The 19809-nt window shown below is 47.6% G+C and overlaps 1 protein-coding gene across 2 annotated transcripts in view; it reads left to right on the forward strand.

The window, feature by feature from the left end:
• Positions 1–19809, forward strand: part of SLC35F3 (solute carrier family 35 member F3) — a 163331-nt gene that overhangs the window by 137497 nt on the left and 6025 nt on the right. For both annotated transcript variants that reach the window (XM_036380249.2, XM_036380250.2), the window contains 2 exons: positions 12997–13216; positions 18858–18983. In XM_036380249.2, coding sequence (XP_036236142.1) covers positions 12997–13216; positions 18858–18983 — 346 coding nt within the window. The remainder of the gene's footprint in view (positions 1–12996; positions 13217–18857; positions 18984–19809) is intronic.

Raw genomic sequence — 19809 nt, forward strand, 5'->3', positions numbered from 1 at the left:
CACGGTTCTCATTTCTGTTTTTTTCAGGGACTTCAAATAGATCTCATTTTCTTAGAACCTCTAAGCAGTGTAATCACCTCAGTGCCATAATCCTTTTGCTTACTTGTAGAATGAATTAACTTCTATCTGATCTCTCTCTTTTCTTATATTTCTTCTCTGTTCTTATTAATATCACCCTTGCTTTACTCCATTCTGAATGAAGCAATTGAAGGCTAATAACCCCATTAGGTATTTATGTTACTATTTTTGGTCTAAGGAGGATGTTGATTGTAAAGTCCAGAGTGGGACATTGACAGCAGCCAGAAGAAAAGTCAGCACCAAAGGTGGCTGCTCTAATATCCAACAGTGGAGGCACAAGGGTTACCCACACATGTACCACCACACTTCCAGTAGGAACCAGGGAGGTCTAAATAAAGCTACACCACTCAGGAATTCTAGTGAGCTTGAGACTAAATAGCCATGGCAGCTGACATCTGCTTTAACTGGTCCTGATCCAGCCGGTGCGACAATACGCGCAACAGGGGCGTCGCAGCTCTTTGGATCTGTGGCATGTGTTTACTGTTTCTCCTGGTGCTGGACCCCAGGTTCACACCAGCATCATCAGGCAAGGCTCTGATGGAGTTTGTCCTTCCTGACACTGCTGGAGGACATCTGCATCTGCCACAGTCTATGGAGTGCTTTGTAGCTCTCCTGTGTCAGTGGCCACATGCAGAGAAGATGCAGATGGGGATGTGGCTGCTCATGGCAGACCTCGGGAGATTCCTTTTCTACCCTGTGCTTTCCCACAGGAAGCCCTTTCTCCCATGCAGATGATACATCTCTCAAGGAGAGAACCAGCTGTAGTTTCTTTGGAATTGGAGGCTGCTGGCTTGAGCAGAGCAGGAAAGGGAAGGGTTACCCACTTCCACAGCTCTGAAACGTCAAGGGCTTTTCACCTGGGGTGTCTGGGGAGTTTCAAGGAGCTGATGGAAGGAGCTGGAAATTTTCTGAGCTGCAAAAGTAGGCAAAAATCATGTTCAAAGAACTGTTCTGCAGTAGCTCAGCTTCCTCTCTGGAGGGAGAATCTATCACAAAACTCAGCACCCTGCTCACCTCTTTGGAGTGTACAAAGGAGAAAAGTTCACAGCCTACAGATTTATGGATCAGGAAACTGATTCAGCTTCTGAACCATGGAAGAATGAGTGGCCCATCAATCCATAAGCATAAAAAGAGCTTGAGAGAATTATGAAGATGCCAACACCTCAGAGTGCAAGAAGATTGAAAGACAACCATATCTTGTATTTATCCTGTAGACCTGCCTCTCATGCTTAGAAAGAAAATGAAGCTGATGCTCTGTACGCTTGTGTCCTGAGAAGAGCCTTTAGAGAATATTTGGTTTTTATATAGGATCCTCATAATACTGCATGTAATTTTACAGATTCCTTTACAACTCTGAAAAGTAGGGAGGAGAAAATTCCTTGGAGTCAAAGCTTCTGAACTGGCATGTGCATGATCAGGTTTATTACTTCTTTTTAATATTTCCTCTGCAGGTCTTATTATGAAGATAACTATAAGGCTATGGAGGGTAAAATTGCCCTCCCTCTCTTCAAGAAAGTCCCTTCTTGTCTGTGAAGCTTGGGTCAGCAGTGCCTTTTATGCAGTCACAGAGAAGAGTTGTTAAGGGATAATATAAAGGGTCATTATAGACTTTGCTTTCTAGGATGCATTCTGAAATTTTAAAAGAAATCTTGTTCTAAATGGATGACAGGCAAAATCCAAGAGCATGCAGAGGTGAGAAATGAGAATAAAACCACCTTTCAAGTACAATACAATCTGGGCTATTTTTTGTTATCATTTTCTGCTGATTTTGTGCACTTCCATTATTTTCCACTATAGACTTAGTTGATATTTATTAGGAATTAAAAAAAACAAATTACACTTAAATTGTTCAAATAAAAAAATTTCAAAACTTACTTTAGAATTTTTCTAAGTTTTTTTGTTAACCTGTACCCTTCTTCAGAAGCTTCTGATTCAGTGAATGGGCATTTTATTTCACTGACAATGGAATGAAAATAAACATGTACAACTTTTCAACCAACATTTGTAGAACAATATTGTAGAGGAGATGTTACCCTCAAAAATCCAAACCACACAACTTCCTGCAGCTCTTCACTGGAGTTATTGCTGCCTAATCCTTCATGAGTACATTCTCTTGTCATTTCAGCTACTGTGGCTCCATTTCTGTGCTATCTGGTCCTTTAAAAACACAGTCAGTTTCAGTATTTTTTAATTTGCATGTTTACTTTCAAGCAACAAAATGCTTATACGGGGAGTGGAAAATTTCATGTTTCCCTTGGACAGCAGGAAATTGATTTCAAGCCATTCTCAGTTATTGTATGCCACTTGAGAGACCTTAGTGTTCCAGTAGCAGAGATGAAAGCCATTCAATTTCTGTTACATATTGCTCTGGTTTTGCCGCTTATACTAAGGACTTACACAAATTTAATGCAACTAGCAACATCAATGTTTTTAAGGATCAGTCTGTGGGGAGAAAGGTCAAAACAAGTAAAGCTGCTTAAAAATCTCAATCTCAGAAGCAATGGACATCATATTTTCTAACACCCCTCCCTTTTGGCTCCAAACTCATTAGCTGTACTCGTTCACCTCACGTGACTTGCTCAGTCTTTCAGAGGCCGCTTGTCAAAGATTGCTGTGCTCTGAAAGGTGCTGTTCAATCAGGCTCTGGGATGAGGGTAGATATCATCAAAGAGTCTTGAAATCTCCTCACTCCACTTCCATGGTCCCCTCCTTGCTCTGCTGCCGTGGGCAAGATAGGGATGACTCTGCTGAAGAACAGAAAGTAAGGGAGTACAGGGCAGAGAGTGCTCTGGTTTTGTGTTAAATGGACATCAGCAGTGCAACTAAAAAGGCAAACAAACTTCAAACAGAAAAGAGTCACCTGTTCTTGAGAGGAGGTACTCTAAAATGACCACAAATACAAGTATTTAGGAAAGATTATTTCCTTTCTATGTCCCGTTTACTTAATGCATCTAGGGGCAAGTTGTGCATCATATCAGCTTCTCTGTTATGTCAGCAAACTCTCAGCTTTCTTCTTTGTAAACCTTTCTTTCTTTTCACAGACTAGCTGCCAAGTTAATGGTGAGTCTTTTGGTATCTCCTGACTCATGTGCCTTCCTGTCTCCCGAGTATCCTGTCGTGGTGCTGAACAATTACTGCTTAGGCTATGAAGTTGATTCGTTTGTGCCCTTGGCCCAAGGCTGGCAGTGCCAGCAGCAAGGGCTGACAGGGCTTTGCCCAGCTGGAGTCAAATCTCCACACTAAGTCTCTCTGACAATCCACAGGCATAAAGGTGTAAATTACCTATGTGTGTGAGGGTATATATATGTGTTTCAGTAACAGCTGTCTCGGGGTGTTTGCACAGCCAGTTTCATCACTGAGATATTTCTCTCCTCTCTGTTTTGCCTCTTGTCTTGTTCCTTCTCCCAAGACACAGCAGCACTGCTCCCTCTTCTATTGGCACCGTACTTCTACATCAGCAGAGCACAGAAGCCAAGACAGCAACTATTAGAAAAGCATTTTATTCTTGCATGCTTTTTTGGTCTGCCTATGCCAACCACTACAAAAATCTAATTTGCAGAAGGCCAGCTGGCCAGTTTCTCCTAAAAGTTTCATTCTGACCCTTCCAAAAAGTACTAAGTGGTTCAGGTCACAGCTAAAGAGGACAAGCTGGTTTTAAATCACCTCAGGCCATGCTTAAGATATCCACAAGCAATTGCTGCACAGTTTCAGAGTCTGCAGGCCTTTCACACCCAGAACATCCACTGACGTCAATGGAAATTTTGGATGGTGATGGAGAGCAGTGATGCTGTTGACTCCGGCAGTCAAAGCCTTGAGAGTCGAATGTTTGGGTTTTCTCTGCCTCAGTTTGTATTTGCTGTCCCTCAGCACACGCTGAATGCAGCACAAATGCTTGGCTGCATTTACCTCAGCACAGCCCTGGGAAATAACAGCGGGCCTGTACCCTCACACCCCACTGCCAAGGGGGGACAGGCTGCCTGGGGGACTTGTCCAAGCTCTCGCTGAAAATTTGTGATAAACCATCACTATGGACCTCAAATTCAGCCTCATGGTGCCCTTTCCAAGTGCTTTCCATGGAAGGCTTTCCATGCTTTTAATCTTTTCAGTAAATGAAGCACTGAAGCATTGCATAAAGTGCCTCTCCAAACTGCTGGGACCTGCAGGGGATTGCCTAATCCACTTGGGTTACATTAAAAATAATGTGGGTTTGTGGTTCAGGTTTCCTTCCAAAAACCAGTTTGATTAACTAACCTTTTAAAGGCCAACATTAGCAAATCCATTCATACTGGGCCATGCAGGACACAGTTTAGTTGTGACTTTGGTGCCAGTGCATCTTCCAAGCCACCCAAAACACAGCCTCTGCTCTTTCATGCAACACACACCTGCAGTGGGCAAGGAAAAAAAGACTCTGAAGCAGATCTGACAGCTGGGATGCCCTTCCCCAGAGCTGGGGTGTGCTCCCCCAGCTGGGCCCAGGAGGAGGGTGATGCTGAGGAGCTGTGGTGATGCTGAGGAGGCCGGTGATGCTCCCTGTCCAGGAGAAGCTGCACCTGCAGGGGTGAGAGTTCTTCTCTTCAGGCAGGCAGAGCCCCAGGGGTTTTGCTAGTTGCAGCTGCAGAGGATAAAAGTGAGGAGCAAGAGACTTTAGGGGAACGGTCTCTCTGGAGACCCAGCAGCCCCAGGCCACTTCCATGTGACTGGTGCAGCGGGAGATCCTCAGGAAGGTCTGAATTCATCAGCACTAAGTTGCTGCCAGCAGTCAGCATCCTGGTTTGGAGAATGGCAGCAGTCATTAGTTGCATGGTACAAGCAGGAGCATTCCTGCTGGGCTTAGGCATTAAGGACATCTGCTCACCAGCCAATCTCCTGGGATGAAAATACCTGCAAGTGCCTGCAACACCTGGCTGTGCCAGCATGCTCCTTGAACCAGGCATCCCCTGTCCTTGTTGCTCCTTGATGAAGCCAGGAGGATGAAGAGGTGCACAGTTTAACTAGCAATCAATGGTTATCTTCAAATTTTATGGCCAGCCATAGTCACTGCACAAATTTGATTTAAAGAATCAATGTGACATTTGCTTTGGGCAAGAAAGCTGTTTTAAAGGAATTACAGAGCCCTGTTATGAATTCCCTATTTCATTCTTGGGCTTTTTTGAACTCTTGAGTAAATGCTGTCTGATGATGTGGTGCTGCTCATTTTCTCAGCTTGCTCTGTAGCTGCCTAAGGATTGTCATTAGCTTCCATACATATCTTTAACTGCTCCTCACACCCTGCCCTGCCTGCCTGTGCCTGTGCCTGGCTGTCCGTGGTGCTGCTGGAGCTGGCAGTCCAGCCTGTACTCCTTTTGGGCATGGTTCTGGGTCCCAGCATACTCTTCATCACAGCCTACTGTGCAAATGGGTCAGTTGCCTCCAGCCCTGGCTCAAACACCAGCAGGAGCTGTCCCTCTGCTTGCACTGTGGGCATGCCAGTAACCCCCAGGAACCTTTGAGGCTTTCATTCCCCTCCTGCCCCTTTCAGCTTCAGGCCCTGCTGCTGTGGAGGGGAATGTGCAGTGGGAGCACCTCCTGGCCTATGCTCTGGTGGCCTCTAACAAAGATTTGAGGCCAATCCTGAGTGCTTCACCAGAACAAGTCAAGGGCTGCATTTCTCATGGGCTCAGAAAAGAAAAGGTGCTTCACAAAGCAATCTTTGAGTGTAACTCAAAAGCTCATTTCTGTGTTCAAGTGTGATGCCTGCCTGGTCTGTGGGTGTTTGGAGCTTGCACATAGCAACAGTCTTACATTTTATTTGTATAATGCTGGTTGTCTAGACGAGCATAAAGTACTTCAGACTCTGGGTACCTCTGGGGTCTAAAGGCAGAAAATGTTGGATAATTCATGATAATTTCAGCTGCCTGACTGCTGAAGGAATCTTGTCACATTAAAAGCTTCTTCTTGCCGGGAATGCTTGCTGCATTTTCTGAAATGTGGTATGTTCTTGTTCTTTTAAAGCTTTTTTATTTAAATGTTAGTTTAAACACTCTCTCATTAAGGTTTCTGAGTCTGTTCTAAGACTTGTCTTGAAAATGTGTAATCAGGTGGTTTGTAAGATTTGTATTATTTGCTTCTTTTGGAGCCATTCTGTCTATTATGTAAATCCATAGCTAAGCATTTCCTGGGACCATTTGTTGTGCAAATGTCTAGTATGGCACGTGTGCAGTGCTGAGCAAAACCAATTGCTTCTGTCTCTCTGGTTCAGAGAAGGTCAGTCTGTGGATTTTTTATTTCATTTATTTTTTTTCTTTCATTTAAGAGAAGACGATTTTCTCATTCCGTTGCCTATCAGAATGTATTTCCTGCAAATGAGCTGGAAACTCCCAGAACAGACAAAAGTTTAAAGGCAGAACACCAGCCCCAAACCAAGTGTAGAAACAAATAATCGAGTCAGTCTCAGACACAGACATTTAAAAGTGGCAGCTGGATGCTTGATTGACTTCTGTGGTAATTTCTTGCATTTAATAATGTGCTTACAGAAAAATGTGCATGTGATGATGGGCATTAAAAAGCCATTCGAGTATTTTAGATAAAGCCACCCATTGTATCCATCTCCAGAAACCAAGGCTGTCACTGGGGCTGATGTTACCTCCGGGGCTGCAGTGCTGCCATTCCCATTAAGAAGGGTGTAGGGAGGCTGAAGGGCCAGGGTTTGCAGCCCTAGCTCAGTGTGCAGCCCCAGCACAGACAGACTGGCTAAGTACAGACAGACTGGCTAAGTACAGACACCTCTGAGGAGGCACAGGTCCTTGGCCATGGGCTGCAGCATTCCTCAGTGGGCACTGCAGGCAGCACGGCAGGCAGGGCACAGCAGCACACTCAGGGCAGCTCTCAGACCTCTGCCACATGGAAGCTGAGCAGAAACTTGTGCCCTCCCAGCACCTAGAGGCAGTTTTCCTGAGGAAAAACACAGGTACCCAGGTTTTGTGGTAGGAGCCTCAGACCAGCGGGGCAATAAAAGCCATGGCAGGAGTCCCGGGCATCTCTCTGCAAAGTGCTGAGGCCAGCAGGTTTATTCACAGCATTTATGATCTGGGACACTCCACAGGAGCCTCCGTGCAACTGTTCTGCTGGCATGTAAGCCTGTGGTGACTCAGGAAAAAGCGCTCAGGGACTGTCTTGATAAGGAACAGGAGCTGGCTCTAAAATAAACATGCAGAAAAAGCAAATCCCCATCTCTCTGAAGGTGTGAAGGTGCAATCAACAGGCAGCCCTCATCCTGCCACTTTAAAGCACCCTGGGACTTTGCTTCTCTGTGCCCCAGCTTGCACATCTGTAAAATGGGTTTCATGCGCTCACTCTTTTCTTGCACTGCTTTGAAATCCACCCATGTGACCTGGGGATCCACAGGGCCAGGGCACACCTTATTTTGTCATGGCTACCCTTTGGGTCAGTGCTGGCTCAAAGGGGAAAGAAGCAAAGCTGGAGAAATGATCCTTTTTTCTGCAAAACACATCTTTACTTTCCTGGAGAGCATTCTTGAAGAATATATTGAGTCAACTTGCATTTTATCTGTACAGCAGTCATATTCACCTCCACTTGTGAGCTTAATGCATGAGAGATGCTGTGATCCTAACAGGATGAATTACAAAAAATGTCCTTGTGGGGTTTTTTCACTGGGAGAAATTAAACTTGAGTCTAGTTTCCTTCTCTCCTATTACTGTCAACACATCTTGTCTGTCTGCTTTTCTTTTGCTCCTACAACTGGCTTGCAAGTCCTCCCAAAAGACATGGCATGACATTTTAGTCCATGTTTTTTTTTTTTGTACATTGAACAGAAATATAAGACTGTTGCACATCTGCAGATTATTTATCCATGCAGGCCTAATTGGTGCAGGGATTAGCAAAACACGTTTTGCCTGCCAATCTCTAGTCAAGAAGAAGGATTCACTGGCACAGTGGTGGCTTTGCTGTGCTCCAGGGAGGTGATGCTCACTCTGCTGAAAATCAGAAGCAATTTAGCCAAATTCAATTTGCAGGTACAGACCTTGCAAGGTCAAAGAAAGAAGCACAGTCTACAAAGAAATAATATTATCCTCTAAGAGCAACAGCAGATCCAAATCCGGTTGGATTTGGAGCCCCGGGAGGAAGGGGCTCCAGTATGAGCACTGAGACAATGAAAAAATTCTAGCAAAAGTTAACAGTCTGGAAAGGAGAAGTAACTGGCTTGTGCAAAGTATTCCCTTAGGATGTGTATTACTCCCAGAAATTTTCTACTTTACTGCAGATTTTCCAAAGATGTAATGGCAGTTTCAGTGTCTTACAACCCTTTTTGGCATAGGTTTGTCCTGCAGGGAGTATCAAGAGACCAAACCCCTGGCCTGGGGCAGCACACAGTACTTTTTCTCGTTCTTGTCTACCTTTTCTCTTCATAGGTAGGACTTTCAATTTTCAGAATAGGGGGGAAAGCATTCATTCCTGTGTTGGCAAGATTTTATAAATCCATTTGCACGAGGTTCCAAGAAGTGGGGAAGCATCACAACTGCCTTGCAATGGTTAAAGACAAAACAGGCAATGGAAGGTGAATAGTGTTAAATATATAATTGTTAACTCAGTGGGGGAAAAGTGGAGCTTTACTGTCATATTTCATTTGCAAGTTTTATTTGAATGCAGCACCTACTTTCAATATAATTAACTCTTACTTAGCACAGAATTTTGGCACTGATGACTTCTGATTTACTTCACTGGGGATGCTTGATTCCAGTGACAGAGTTATTCTGCAAGTATTGTGCTGGAGACTTGCCTAATGGAGTAGAGCTAATTTGCCATTTACTGGGTTAATGAAGATATACACTAAAAAGAGTGTGAAGAACAAGACCTAGTACATGAAAGCTAAAGAAACCAGCAAACAATTTAGAGTTAAGACACAAACAAAAGATTGCTGTGCCTCAGGCTTTTCTATAGCATCTTTTATGCTACAGAATTCCAGTATCCTGAATACAGAATATCCAATATCCAGAATATCCAATTCCTGTAGTACTGTAGCAGCCTTCAGGTTGTCTGAACATGGATGTGGCACTTGTAGGTGGAAGCAAACTTTTCTGTATTGCTGCTGTGGCAATTAAGCCAGCACATTTCCCTTCCAAGTCTCCTTCCTCTGACATTCCATTCCAGTCTAACACAGACCATAACAAAGACTGTTGCCTTTGTTAATGCCTTCCATTTATATTTTAAACCAATTGCTGTGAATACAATGGAGTGCCAGCTCATGATGGCAGAACTGAGGAAAATAATGCAGGAAGATGTTTTATCTCAAAAATGCAGCATTACACCCTGCAATGCCACAGCTCCCTGCTGTGTGCTGCCACCTTACCTGCACACAGCTCCACACTTGCAGGAATTTACTCCTCACATAGAGGATTACAGGGGAGACCATCTCAGCAGAGGGGCTCTGCAAGGCAGCTTCTCTGCCAAAGAGAAGCCATGCTCAGCATCACCTGGGGATCCACAGGGCCAGGGCACACCTGAGCTTTACATCTACTTTCCCCTGTAGCCTTTCTGGCTGTTGTCCATGCCCAAAGTCCCACTGTTCCATGGGCAAAGCAGGGTGTTCCCAGCAAGCAAAAGTGTATCATCAAGAGAGTACCAAAGCAGCCTTTGGATTGAGGAGGAAGGGGAGAGCAGCAGGTGCAGGATTTCTGGTGATGTGACCAGGAATAGGTTTGGTCAGTCTAAGATGGCAATTTCTCTTTTAACCCAGTGTGGGGGTTAACACGGCGGATGTGCCTGTGTCTGTGCTGGTCCAGAAATTAGTGGACAGCAGGAACAGCTGTGTTCAAATGTTCTGTCCAAATATTTAAGCAGAAGGTTGCTTTTTCTGGAGTCATCCCTGACTGTTTTGAGCTTACAGTGTAGGTTATACCACAGTCCTGCCTTGCTTCCCATAACTATTTATGTACCATTACTCACTGAAAACTCTCTTCATCAAACTCTTCCTGGTATGGCTTCACAAGCTGTGCTACAGCACCAAGGAAAAATCAGCTTTCCCAGTAAGCAGTGGCAAACCCGGAGAGCCAGTTACTTGTGAGAGGTTTATTGCATGACACATAGTCATTCTGGTGCACAAAATGTGCCACATTCTCCCAGATGCCCCTCATGCTTTGCTGAAGGTGCCAGGTCCAAGGCAGCCATCTAACCCATCTGCTGGAGTGCCCCTGTTTGGAACAACAGGGTGCATGGCTGGCAGCACCCTCCACAGCCCTAGGAGTCCTCTGTGCTGGGTTAGGAAATCTCTGCCCTAGGGAGGTCTCCTTTGAAAGCTGGAGCCAGCCTATGAGAAGTAATTCACACTTGGTGAAGCCAGCCAGAACAGCTAAAAGGAAGCTGTACATTATTATTGTATAGGGCAAAGAGAGACTCCCAAAGTGGGCACTGCACTCAGGGTCATGATCCATGTCAGGGCAAGGCTGTCCTTTGGGACACTACACTGGATGCTTCAGGGATCCAGGCTGTGATACCATAGGAATCCAGTGGTATTTACTAAACAAGAATCAGGCCCACAAGGCAGTAAAAGCACATGCTTCTGCTGTATAGGAAATAGTGATAGCCAATTCTATATGTGGGGAACAGATTTTTGGCGGGAGGAATATTTTTTCCCAACATAAATTCCATTTTTGATGAATCCCAACATAAATTCCATTTTTGTCCTTTCATTTGAGTACAGCCTTCCTGTTCCTCTCATACTACTTTTGCTTCATGTCATTTAATTGTAACTGTGCCTGTGTTTCTTTGTTTTCAGAGCATGAGGCTGGCTGCCTATGACACCCTGGCAGTGAAACCCTCCATGGTGTCTTAGGAAGCAGGTTAAAGCCTCTAATGAAGTTTGGGACTGGCTTTTTCAGTGTGCCTCTGCTTCCTTTTGCACTCCCTGTGTCCCTTGAGGCAGGTGTCTGGTACAGTCAGTGCTGTGCAGGACTGAAGGCCAGACCTGAAGTGGGTGTAGTGTTTGTGGAAGGGGAGAATGGATCCTGCTGAGCACAGGCAGCATCTGTCAGGGTCATGAGCATCCCTGAACAGGCCAGCACAGCTCCAGCAGGTGGGAAGTCAGGCTGTGGTTTGCAGTGCAGATGGGCAGCTCTTCTACTGATTCAGAGAGGCAGTTAACAGGTTTGGCAGGGAATAGGCTGCTGCCAGCAGGCAATCTTGCAGAGGACAAGGGACACTGAGGGACACAATGCAGAACCAGCAGCTCAAATGAAAGAGTCTGTGTACAGCAGCCAAAGTACAGGGTCATCACATCCAGAGATGGACAAGTTCTGCATAGCTATGATTTGATACAAAGGACTGGCAGGCAACAAAACCCAATAAACACAAAAAATATGTTTCCTCTACCTTGCAGTCTTGCTGTAGCAGATGTAGACCTGTGGATGCAGAGATATGAACAGGCTCAAAGAATGGATGGGGTTTTTTTAGGTATTCATCTGGTACAGCCCTGTCTTCTGGGAAAGTGGATCAAAACAATGCTTTCATCAGTATCCAAATAATGATCTTTATATGCCCAGTCTCAGGAAACAAACAGCTTGAAATTCATGACAGCAGTGAAAAACTATTTGTCCATCATTGTCAGCAGGAAATTTAATTCTAGTCAGGTTTTGTCAGAACACCCCAATAAAGAACTTCAGGGTCCTGGGGGGGTTGCAGGTTTGAAAGGGAGCAATGGCAGGGCAGGCCTGGACACTGCTGGCTGCCCCACACACATCTTGCAGGCTGCTGGCCACAGCCCCAGCCCCCAGGCTGATTCATCCCTTCTTTGTGTTCCTGAATTTCCATGCAGCTGGCAGCTTGCAGCTCTGCTGCCAGGCAGGCACAGGCTGCAGGCAGGTTCCCCCCAGCTCTGCAGCCCCATTCCAGCCCTGCCAGCAGGGCCAAGCTGCACCCCATCACCTCCTGTGTCCTGTTGCTACATTTGGGACACAGACAAACTGCTGGTGCTTCTGCTCTTTGTGCCAGGGCTGAAGCTGCCCAGGCTGCCTCCTGCTCAGGGATTCACAGCATCCCCAGCCTGGACTGCACACATGAGCTCCTGACTCCCCACTGCTGCTCCAGTGTGTCCCCAGCTGCTGCCATGCCATGTTCTCACCTCACACAGAATCACACAGAATAATGAGGATGGAAGAGACCTCTAAGATCATTGAGTCCAACCTATGCCCTAACACCTCAACTAAACTGTAGCACCAAGTGCCATGTTTACTTTTTGTAAACACCTCCAGAGATGGTGATTCTACCATCTCCCTGGGAAGAGCATTCCAGTACTTTATTATTCCTTTGGTGAAACATTTCTTCCTAATATCCAACCTATACCTTCCCTGACATAGCTTGAGACTGTGTCCTCAGGCAGCTGCCTGCCACCCCTTCCTGCTCCTGACCTGATGCTGCTGGAGATTTGAGCCAGGTCCCTCCCCTTGGGTGGAAAAACCCCAGACCAGGCTCCTGCAAGGCTTCTTCCAAGCCCCACACAGCAGATCAGGTGGGCACCAGCTTCCCATGGCTTCAGCAGGAGCAGGGAGCTAGGGGCTTTGCTGCCAACCCTGGACCCTCAGCATCCTGGTGCCCACAGGGGTGAAAGGAGGAAGATGGCCCCACACTGCTTCAAGATGTTCACTGTGAAGGGGTTGGTGGGAAGAGTGAGATTTCACCTCCTGTTGTCACTTCTCCCTTTGCTCTTTCTTTGCAGCCCCCTCCCTTGTATGCAGCTCCTGCCTGTTTGTATCCTGTGCAGGTGCTGGCTGTTGCAGCAGAAGCTGAAACTTGTTTTTTTTTTTCTCCTCTTTAAGGTGTGTGCCTCTCTTTCCCCAAAGGAAAAGAAGAGGAGCAAAAAAAGCCATATATTTGCTGCAGACTGTGACTGGCTTATGTAATAACACTGCCTTTCTCTCCTTGTTTTAGGGAGTGCTGCCGATTTTTTGGAGACAATGGCTTGACTTTGAAGGTGTTTTTTACCAAGGCAGCACCCTTTGGTGTTCTTTGGACACTCACAAACTACCTTTACTTACATGCAATAAAGAAAATAAACACTACGGATGTCTCCGTGTTGTTCTGCTGCAACAAAGCTTTTGTGTTCTTGCTTTCATGGATCGTTCTGAGGGACAGGTTCATGGGAGTGAGGGTAAGTGACTCCTTATCTCTGTCTCCCCTCTTCCCCCTCACCCTTGTGTCTTTCCTTTACCCCTTGCCTCCTGCCAGCTGAGTCAAGCAGCACCCATGCAGACAGAAGTCCTTGTGGAGCAGGGACTGCATCCTTCCCTGCAGCCTTCCCAGGTGCCTGCGAGCTCCTGGAGCCCCTGGCTTCCCCAGCCCAATGCCTTTGGGCACATTCCTTCAGGAAAGAGGTGACTTGCTCCAGAGTGGGTCACAAAGGATATGTGCTGTCTCCACGCTGCTGTGCATGTGTGCCAGCCCTTGCCAATGCCCTCCAAGTGACTATTCCCAGGTGCCACCAGACCTGGGTGTTTCTAACTGCACGTTCTCGCAAGCCGTGCCTACACACTTCTGGTCCCATCCTGGGAATTCACCAGGCCCCTCACCTTCCCACGTGTGACAGCAGGCTTGCAGGGTGGGACAGTTGTCTTCTGCATCTCCTGTGTCAGGTGCAGCAGCTGCAGGCAGGAGAGGAGAGCTGGGCTGCGCTCGCCCACCCGTGGCCCAGACATGTCTGCACGTGTCACTGCTGGAAGGTTGGTGTCCACAGGGACTTGCATCTGGCCAGCAGCTGTAGGCTGCTCTTCTGGTGGCACCCCAAATGTTTGCTTGCACCTTTAGTTCTGCACCCCACACGAATGCTTCTGCAGCAGCAGCAGCAGCAGCAGCGCCATGTGCAGAGGGTTTATCCCTGCTGCCCCTGCTGCCATTCCAGCAGCCCTCAGCACCTCACGTCCTTGGGCAGCAGAGTGGGTGGGTGGGTAACCCACCACCCCAGGGCCAAGGAGCTCCTGCCAGGGACAGGAGCAACTGCAAGGAAAAGGCACCAGTGGGTCCCTCTTTCCTTGCTTCACCAATTAATCTTAAATAATAATAAAGATCAACAGCAATAACTGTAATTATTCCTGTCTCCTGCCCACTGCTTGAGGAGCTCCCTGCTCACCCACCTAGGCTGGTGGTACTAAGAAGAGGTTGTTGCATGGAATAGCTGAGAGTTAACTTTTCAGGAAGTATTCCTCTCTGGCAGGAGAATTTGGCAGGAGACCTTGGCCAGCCTTTCAGTGGTGGCAGCCAAGAGGCTGCTCAGGGGATGGTTGCAAAATGTACCTGCCAAAAGCTCAGCGTGGCCAGCTGGTGTCTGCCCACCCCTCTGCCCAAGTAGCCCTACCCTAAAAACAAATTAACTGTGATTTTTGAGTGCAGAAGCAAGGCTATCCTGAAATGATCCTGGAGCTAGGGAAGTCTCATTGTTATCAAAGCTGGATGTGCTGATCATGTTGATAAATGAAAATTTAAAAAAAAGGTATTTTTGTGTCTTCATCTCTCTTGTGGCACTCTCAGCTGTAGCACTGGTGGGACACCAGGAGAGGTGGTGTATGGAGGGGTGACCACTGCAGTCTGCACCTGCAGCTTGCTCCTCAGTCTGAATGTGCCACCGCCCACCATGGGATATGGCTGTGCTGTGGAGGGAAAGAAGCCAACCTGTGTGTGCAGGGATACCTACATGGGCACATACATGCTGGAGTACAGGTGCTTCTTGGGCTCTCCTGAGTTTATGGCCATGATGGAAAAGCCAGGATGGTCAGGAACTTTGCAGCAGCTTCTTGGGAAGGTTGTCTTGTGCTATGGCAGGGGACAGGCACTGGGGGATGAATCCTGTTTGTGTGCCTCCCTTCTCAAAGGGGCAGAGGAGGGGAAGGAGCAGAGAAGCAGACCCAAGTGCTGGTCCAGGCCATGTCCAGCTGTCTTTTGTTTCCTATCTGCACTACTTTGAAGCAGAGAAGCAGAACAGGGGCCAGAGCAGTGGTGGCTGTGTGATATCCCTGCCTCCCCCTGTGGAACCTGGCATTGGTGAGATTGTGGCAGGGGGACTTCCTGAGAAGGAACCCAGCTGTCTCCTGAATCCAAGAAGGACATGGGTGCAGGGAGAAGGGGTTTGCAGACAGACTGGGCTATTTGCTCTTAAGCACTTGTGGCATCCTGACCTGTGGCAATAGGAGAGTGAGGAGGTGCTTGTCCTTGGAGATTGGAAGGGCACATGGCAGCACAGCAGTTCTACCACCCAGCTTCGTGTGGCACAGTGGGAGTGCCAGGGCACTCCTGTCTGCAGAGGACATAGCATGGAGTCTTTGGAGACAATCATTTTCTTCCCTCTTTCCTCTCTTTTCTGTACAGCCCATGTGAAAAGCAACAGGCAGAAAGAGTGTCACTGCTGGGGGACAGCTTCAGGATGACCCCAATACACTGCCTTCTTCCTGGACTAGCAACCAGCAGGAAAGACAGCTGCTAGGGCTTCTCTGGGAGTGACCTAGGGCTGCAGCCACCACACAGCCCAGCCCCAAAGCACATGCTGCCTTGGGGCCACACTGTGTCAGAGTCAGAGCTGCTGACCCTCTTAGAAGAACCCTTTGAGAGGGTATTTGGCAGACAAGGCTGCAAGGGGGAGAGTGCCTTCCCACACTCCTGCTCCATCCCCACACCAGTGCAGCAGGATGGACATGCCACAGCAAAGCTCTGACTGCACATTTGGGTGTCCCTGTTCATGCCCACTGACAGAGGCAAAGTGAGAAAGGCAGCCACTCAGTGGGGTTAAAGCAAGTACAATTATCCTACTCGGCCTTCAGAAGGGCTGCTACTAGCTCTCTAAGCATATAAATCACAATTTAGCTGGAATTTTAAGTAAGAACAATTACAAGTTCCCATCCTTGCCATTCAGGTACTTTTAAGTGCCTTCATCTCCCCTAATGAAGTTGAGCTTTTCCCCCTTGCCCTTCACTGTTCCCAGAGAATGACTGGCTGGGCTGGGTGCTGTCAAAGACACAGAGATAATGAAGCTGTGAGTGCCTGCAGCACTGCCTCTGCAAACCCTGCAGTGCTGAGACATCTGTGGCACTGTGGTGTGAGCAGCCTGTCACCACCACTAACAATGTGCTGGATAGAAGGGCTGAAAGGCTTTCAGAGAAGGTGTCTGTGGCACCGCTGGCAGGTCAACAGGACACTGCAAAGGGAGGCCAAGACCCATCTGACACTTGTGACACACTTGATGGAAGAGGCAAGGACCTCTGCCCCAGCAGAACTGTTTGCAGACTGCATTTATTTGCTTTGATTTTCACTTTGGTGTTTCCCTCCATGCTACGGTGAATAAAACAGCTCAGGATCCAAGAGAGCCATCACCTGCAAGTGCCTCCTGTGTACATAACACACAGACAGGCACATCTGCCTGTGGGACTTGGAAATGCATCTCCTAGCAAATCTCAAACACAGCCTCTTGGAAGGTGCTCTGAAGCTGATCAGCTCCTGATGTCAAAAGCAAAGCTGGAGACTTTTCATTCTGCAGTTCATGCATGCACCCCCAGGTTTCACAGCTGCCTTAGGGGGATGAGGCAGGCTTCCTCCACCCACACACCTGGAGCTGCCAGCTGGGTGCCACAGCCTGGAATGTGGTTGTGCTTCTCTTCAGCCCTCTGGTGAAGGGTGGACAAGCCCCACACAGTTCACAGGAGAACAGCCACACCTGCAGCAGATGGTACAGGAAATGCTGCATCTTCCACTCTTTGCCAACTCATCTGTAACACAGGTGATGTTGAAGGAAGGCACAGAGTTGCCATCTTTCAGCTAAGCCTGAGCCATGTACCTTGCAGCTCTCCCAAGAGCCACAGTGAGTCAGAGCAAAGGTGCCTCTGCCCCAGAAGCCTGCCTGCACCAGCTACCTGTAGTAGAAAAATCTGTCTAAATAGGAAAAGCCTGTCATGATATTTCCTCATGAGACTTTCCAGCCTCCAACAATTTGAGGCTCAAGGACTTCCTGAGATGGAAGCAGTGTTTCTATAGCTAATAGTCGTTGATGGATTTTTTTTTCTTCCATTTATCCTTGTAAACTTTTATCCTTGTAAACTTTTATCCTTGTAAACTTTTCACATCCACAGGGTGCAACGGCAAAGCTTTCCTTCACCTAATTATGTGTTGGGCAAAGGCAAATCTCTTTTTCCTTATTCTCCACCTGCCTCATGCTAGTCTCATGCAATGACCTTTTTTCTTGTGCTTCTGAATTTTTATTTGACAAGCACCTGCACAGTGGTGAGAGAACTACAGCACACGGGTGAAGAGCCATGCAGGGGGGTTCTCTCTTTGCCTTACAAAGAAGCCTGTCCAGGACCATAGGGCTCAGTTACACCACCACAAAACTTCACTTTAGCAATGATGTCCCACAGCTGTGCATGGAGAGACCAGATGCCAACAGGGCTGCAAGCCAAGATGCTGTATCTAAACCTCTCCAAATCTGCAGTGTAGATACCCAGCTTTTGCAGTTGGTGCTGGGCTCCACCCTGGTCAAGCCATAAATCAGTATTCTGTCTTATGCCATCCTGCCATTATACAGCAACGCCTGTGAAGAAATTGATACGGTTTTGTTTGCAAAAATGGGCCATTTTTGTTAGGGAAATTGAAGGTGTTGATGTCAGTGTGAAGGAAGGATCTGCTGGGTGATTGTCTGGTGTATGGGTGTCCCCTGGCACCAGCCCCAGCTGAGCCCAGGGAAGAGGCTGCTGGTGCTGCGGGGGTTGGGACGTGCAGCTGGCAAAGAGGTACCTCACCACACCTTGCTGCTCAGGCAGCAGCAGAGCTTGGCACACAGACATTCCCCCTGCATCTCCACAGCAGCCCTGGTATCTCTGGTGGGAAGCAGGAAAGATGAGAGGAGGCTCATGGATGTGTAGGCAGCTGCAGCCTGTGGATGGGGCTTAAAACCCCAGTCTGGTCCTGCCAGAGGGGACAGCTGACTGGCACTTACCCATCTGTGGATCAAAATAAACTACTGTCTCAGTCATCTTGGAGGCATCACCTTGAGTGTGCAGCCAAAAGGCATGTGCTGTAAGCAGGGCATCCCCCACAGCCCTGCAGAGCTAGGAAGCATGAGCATACAGAAAGCTCTATTCACCCCAGAATTAACACCCTGGGAGGCTGAAGGACAATCCCAGAGAAGCCAGGGCTTTCTTACGGCTTTCTGGCACACCCTGGTAAATCGGGGCAGTGCCTCCCCTGCCTTTGTGAATGTTCCTTCTATTTGGGAGACACTCCTCAGGCATTGCAGTGTGCATAGCTGGCTGGAAAAATCTCCTTCTACTCCTCAAATTACTCGTCTAGACTGGAAAGCAGTTGTATGAATTTTATTCCCCTGTTTATTTCTATAACCTTTTTGCTCCAAAACTTCAACAGGACTCGAAGCCTTTTCTGCAAGCTGCAGGGAATTATTGCTTGTGTATTATTGTCATGCACAGGCTGCAGGGACCCACTGATGGGGAAGCTCAGTGACAGAGATTAAATCCCCACTTCAGCTCAGTTGGAGGCACTGAGCCCTGCAGTCTGGCCTGTCACACATGCCCAGAGCAGCCTCTCCTTTGCAGCTCTGCCTGCAGCTTCCCTGCAGCCAGGGAAACCACGAGGCCAGGCAGCATCTTCTCCCTGGGTATTGGCCCAGGCTTGCTACTATTTTCTACATAAGCAGATGATGCAGAAATACTGTGCTCACATGTAAGTCTGCATTGCCTGTTTCTCCACCGTGGGGGTTGTCTAGTAACACTTTCTTGCTTTCTTTCTTTGTCTCCAACCAGATTGTGGCTGCTATATTTGCTATTGCAGGGATAGTTATGATGACGTATGCCGATGGGTTTCACAGCCACTCCGTCATTGGGATAGCCCTGGTGGTGGGCTCTGCCTCAATGTCTGCTCTCTACAAGGTAAGCACACCTGGCTCTTTCCCCTCAGAGATATGCCTGTCACCCTCATCACTCACTTTGGCTGTTCCTGTCATACTTGCAAACCTCTGTGCAGTTCAGTGCCATGTGCCCTTCTTTGAGAGCTCTGCCATAAACACACTGCTCTGCAGCACTGCATTCAGGTGTTCCCTTGCTTTGATGTCTGCTCTCTCTTAGGATAAAAACTCCTATTTCCTTGGAATAGTCTTCTCCAGTGCTCCTCCAGCAGGGGGAGGATTTACAGACGTCCCACCTTCATAAAAAATGAAGCCGCTTTTCCACAGATTCTGGATTCAAGCACTCATTCTGGAAGCACCCTGCAGAGATTTAGCTTCTTTGAGTCACTTGGTTAGTTCCCCTTGCCAGTCCTTCTTCAGTAACATATGTAGCCTGTGTTGGGCTTAAAGCACTGCTTATCATGGAAGCAATTGCATCCTTAACATGCAGAACACGTGCCTATGAATCAAGACCTAATCCTGAGCAGCTGGATAAGCTGCACTATGTGTAAGATGCAGCCTTCTCTGCTGAGCAGAGCCATTTCACTCAGCCTGGGACATTTCTGGGCACTTGCCTGTGTGCTGCTCATAGTGCTCAGAGTCACAGTCCACAGTGAGGAATAAGCATTTGTAAGTGTGGTTTGCCCACCCTGGCTCAGATGTGTAGATCAGGAGGAGGTGTAGACTGCTTCATTTCGTCTAATGAATTGCACTGTACCACTCATCCAACAGGAATTGGCCAGGAGAGCCCTGCAGCCCTAACACCAGCAGTCCAGGGAAACTTGCCAAACTGAGAAGCATCTGCCTGTGCC

Source organism: Molothrus ater, chromosome 3, assembly GCF_012460135.2.
Source record: "Molothrus ater isolate BHLD 08-10-18 breed brown headed cowbird chromosome 3, BPBGC_Mater_1.1, whole genome shotgun sequence".
Classification (NCBI taxonomy): Eukaryota; Metazoa; Chordata; class Aves; order Passeriformes; family Icteridae; genus Molothrus; species Molothrus ater.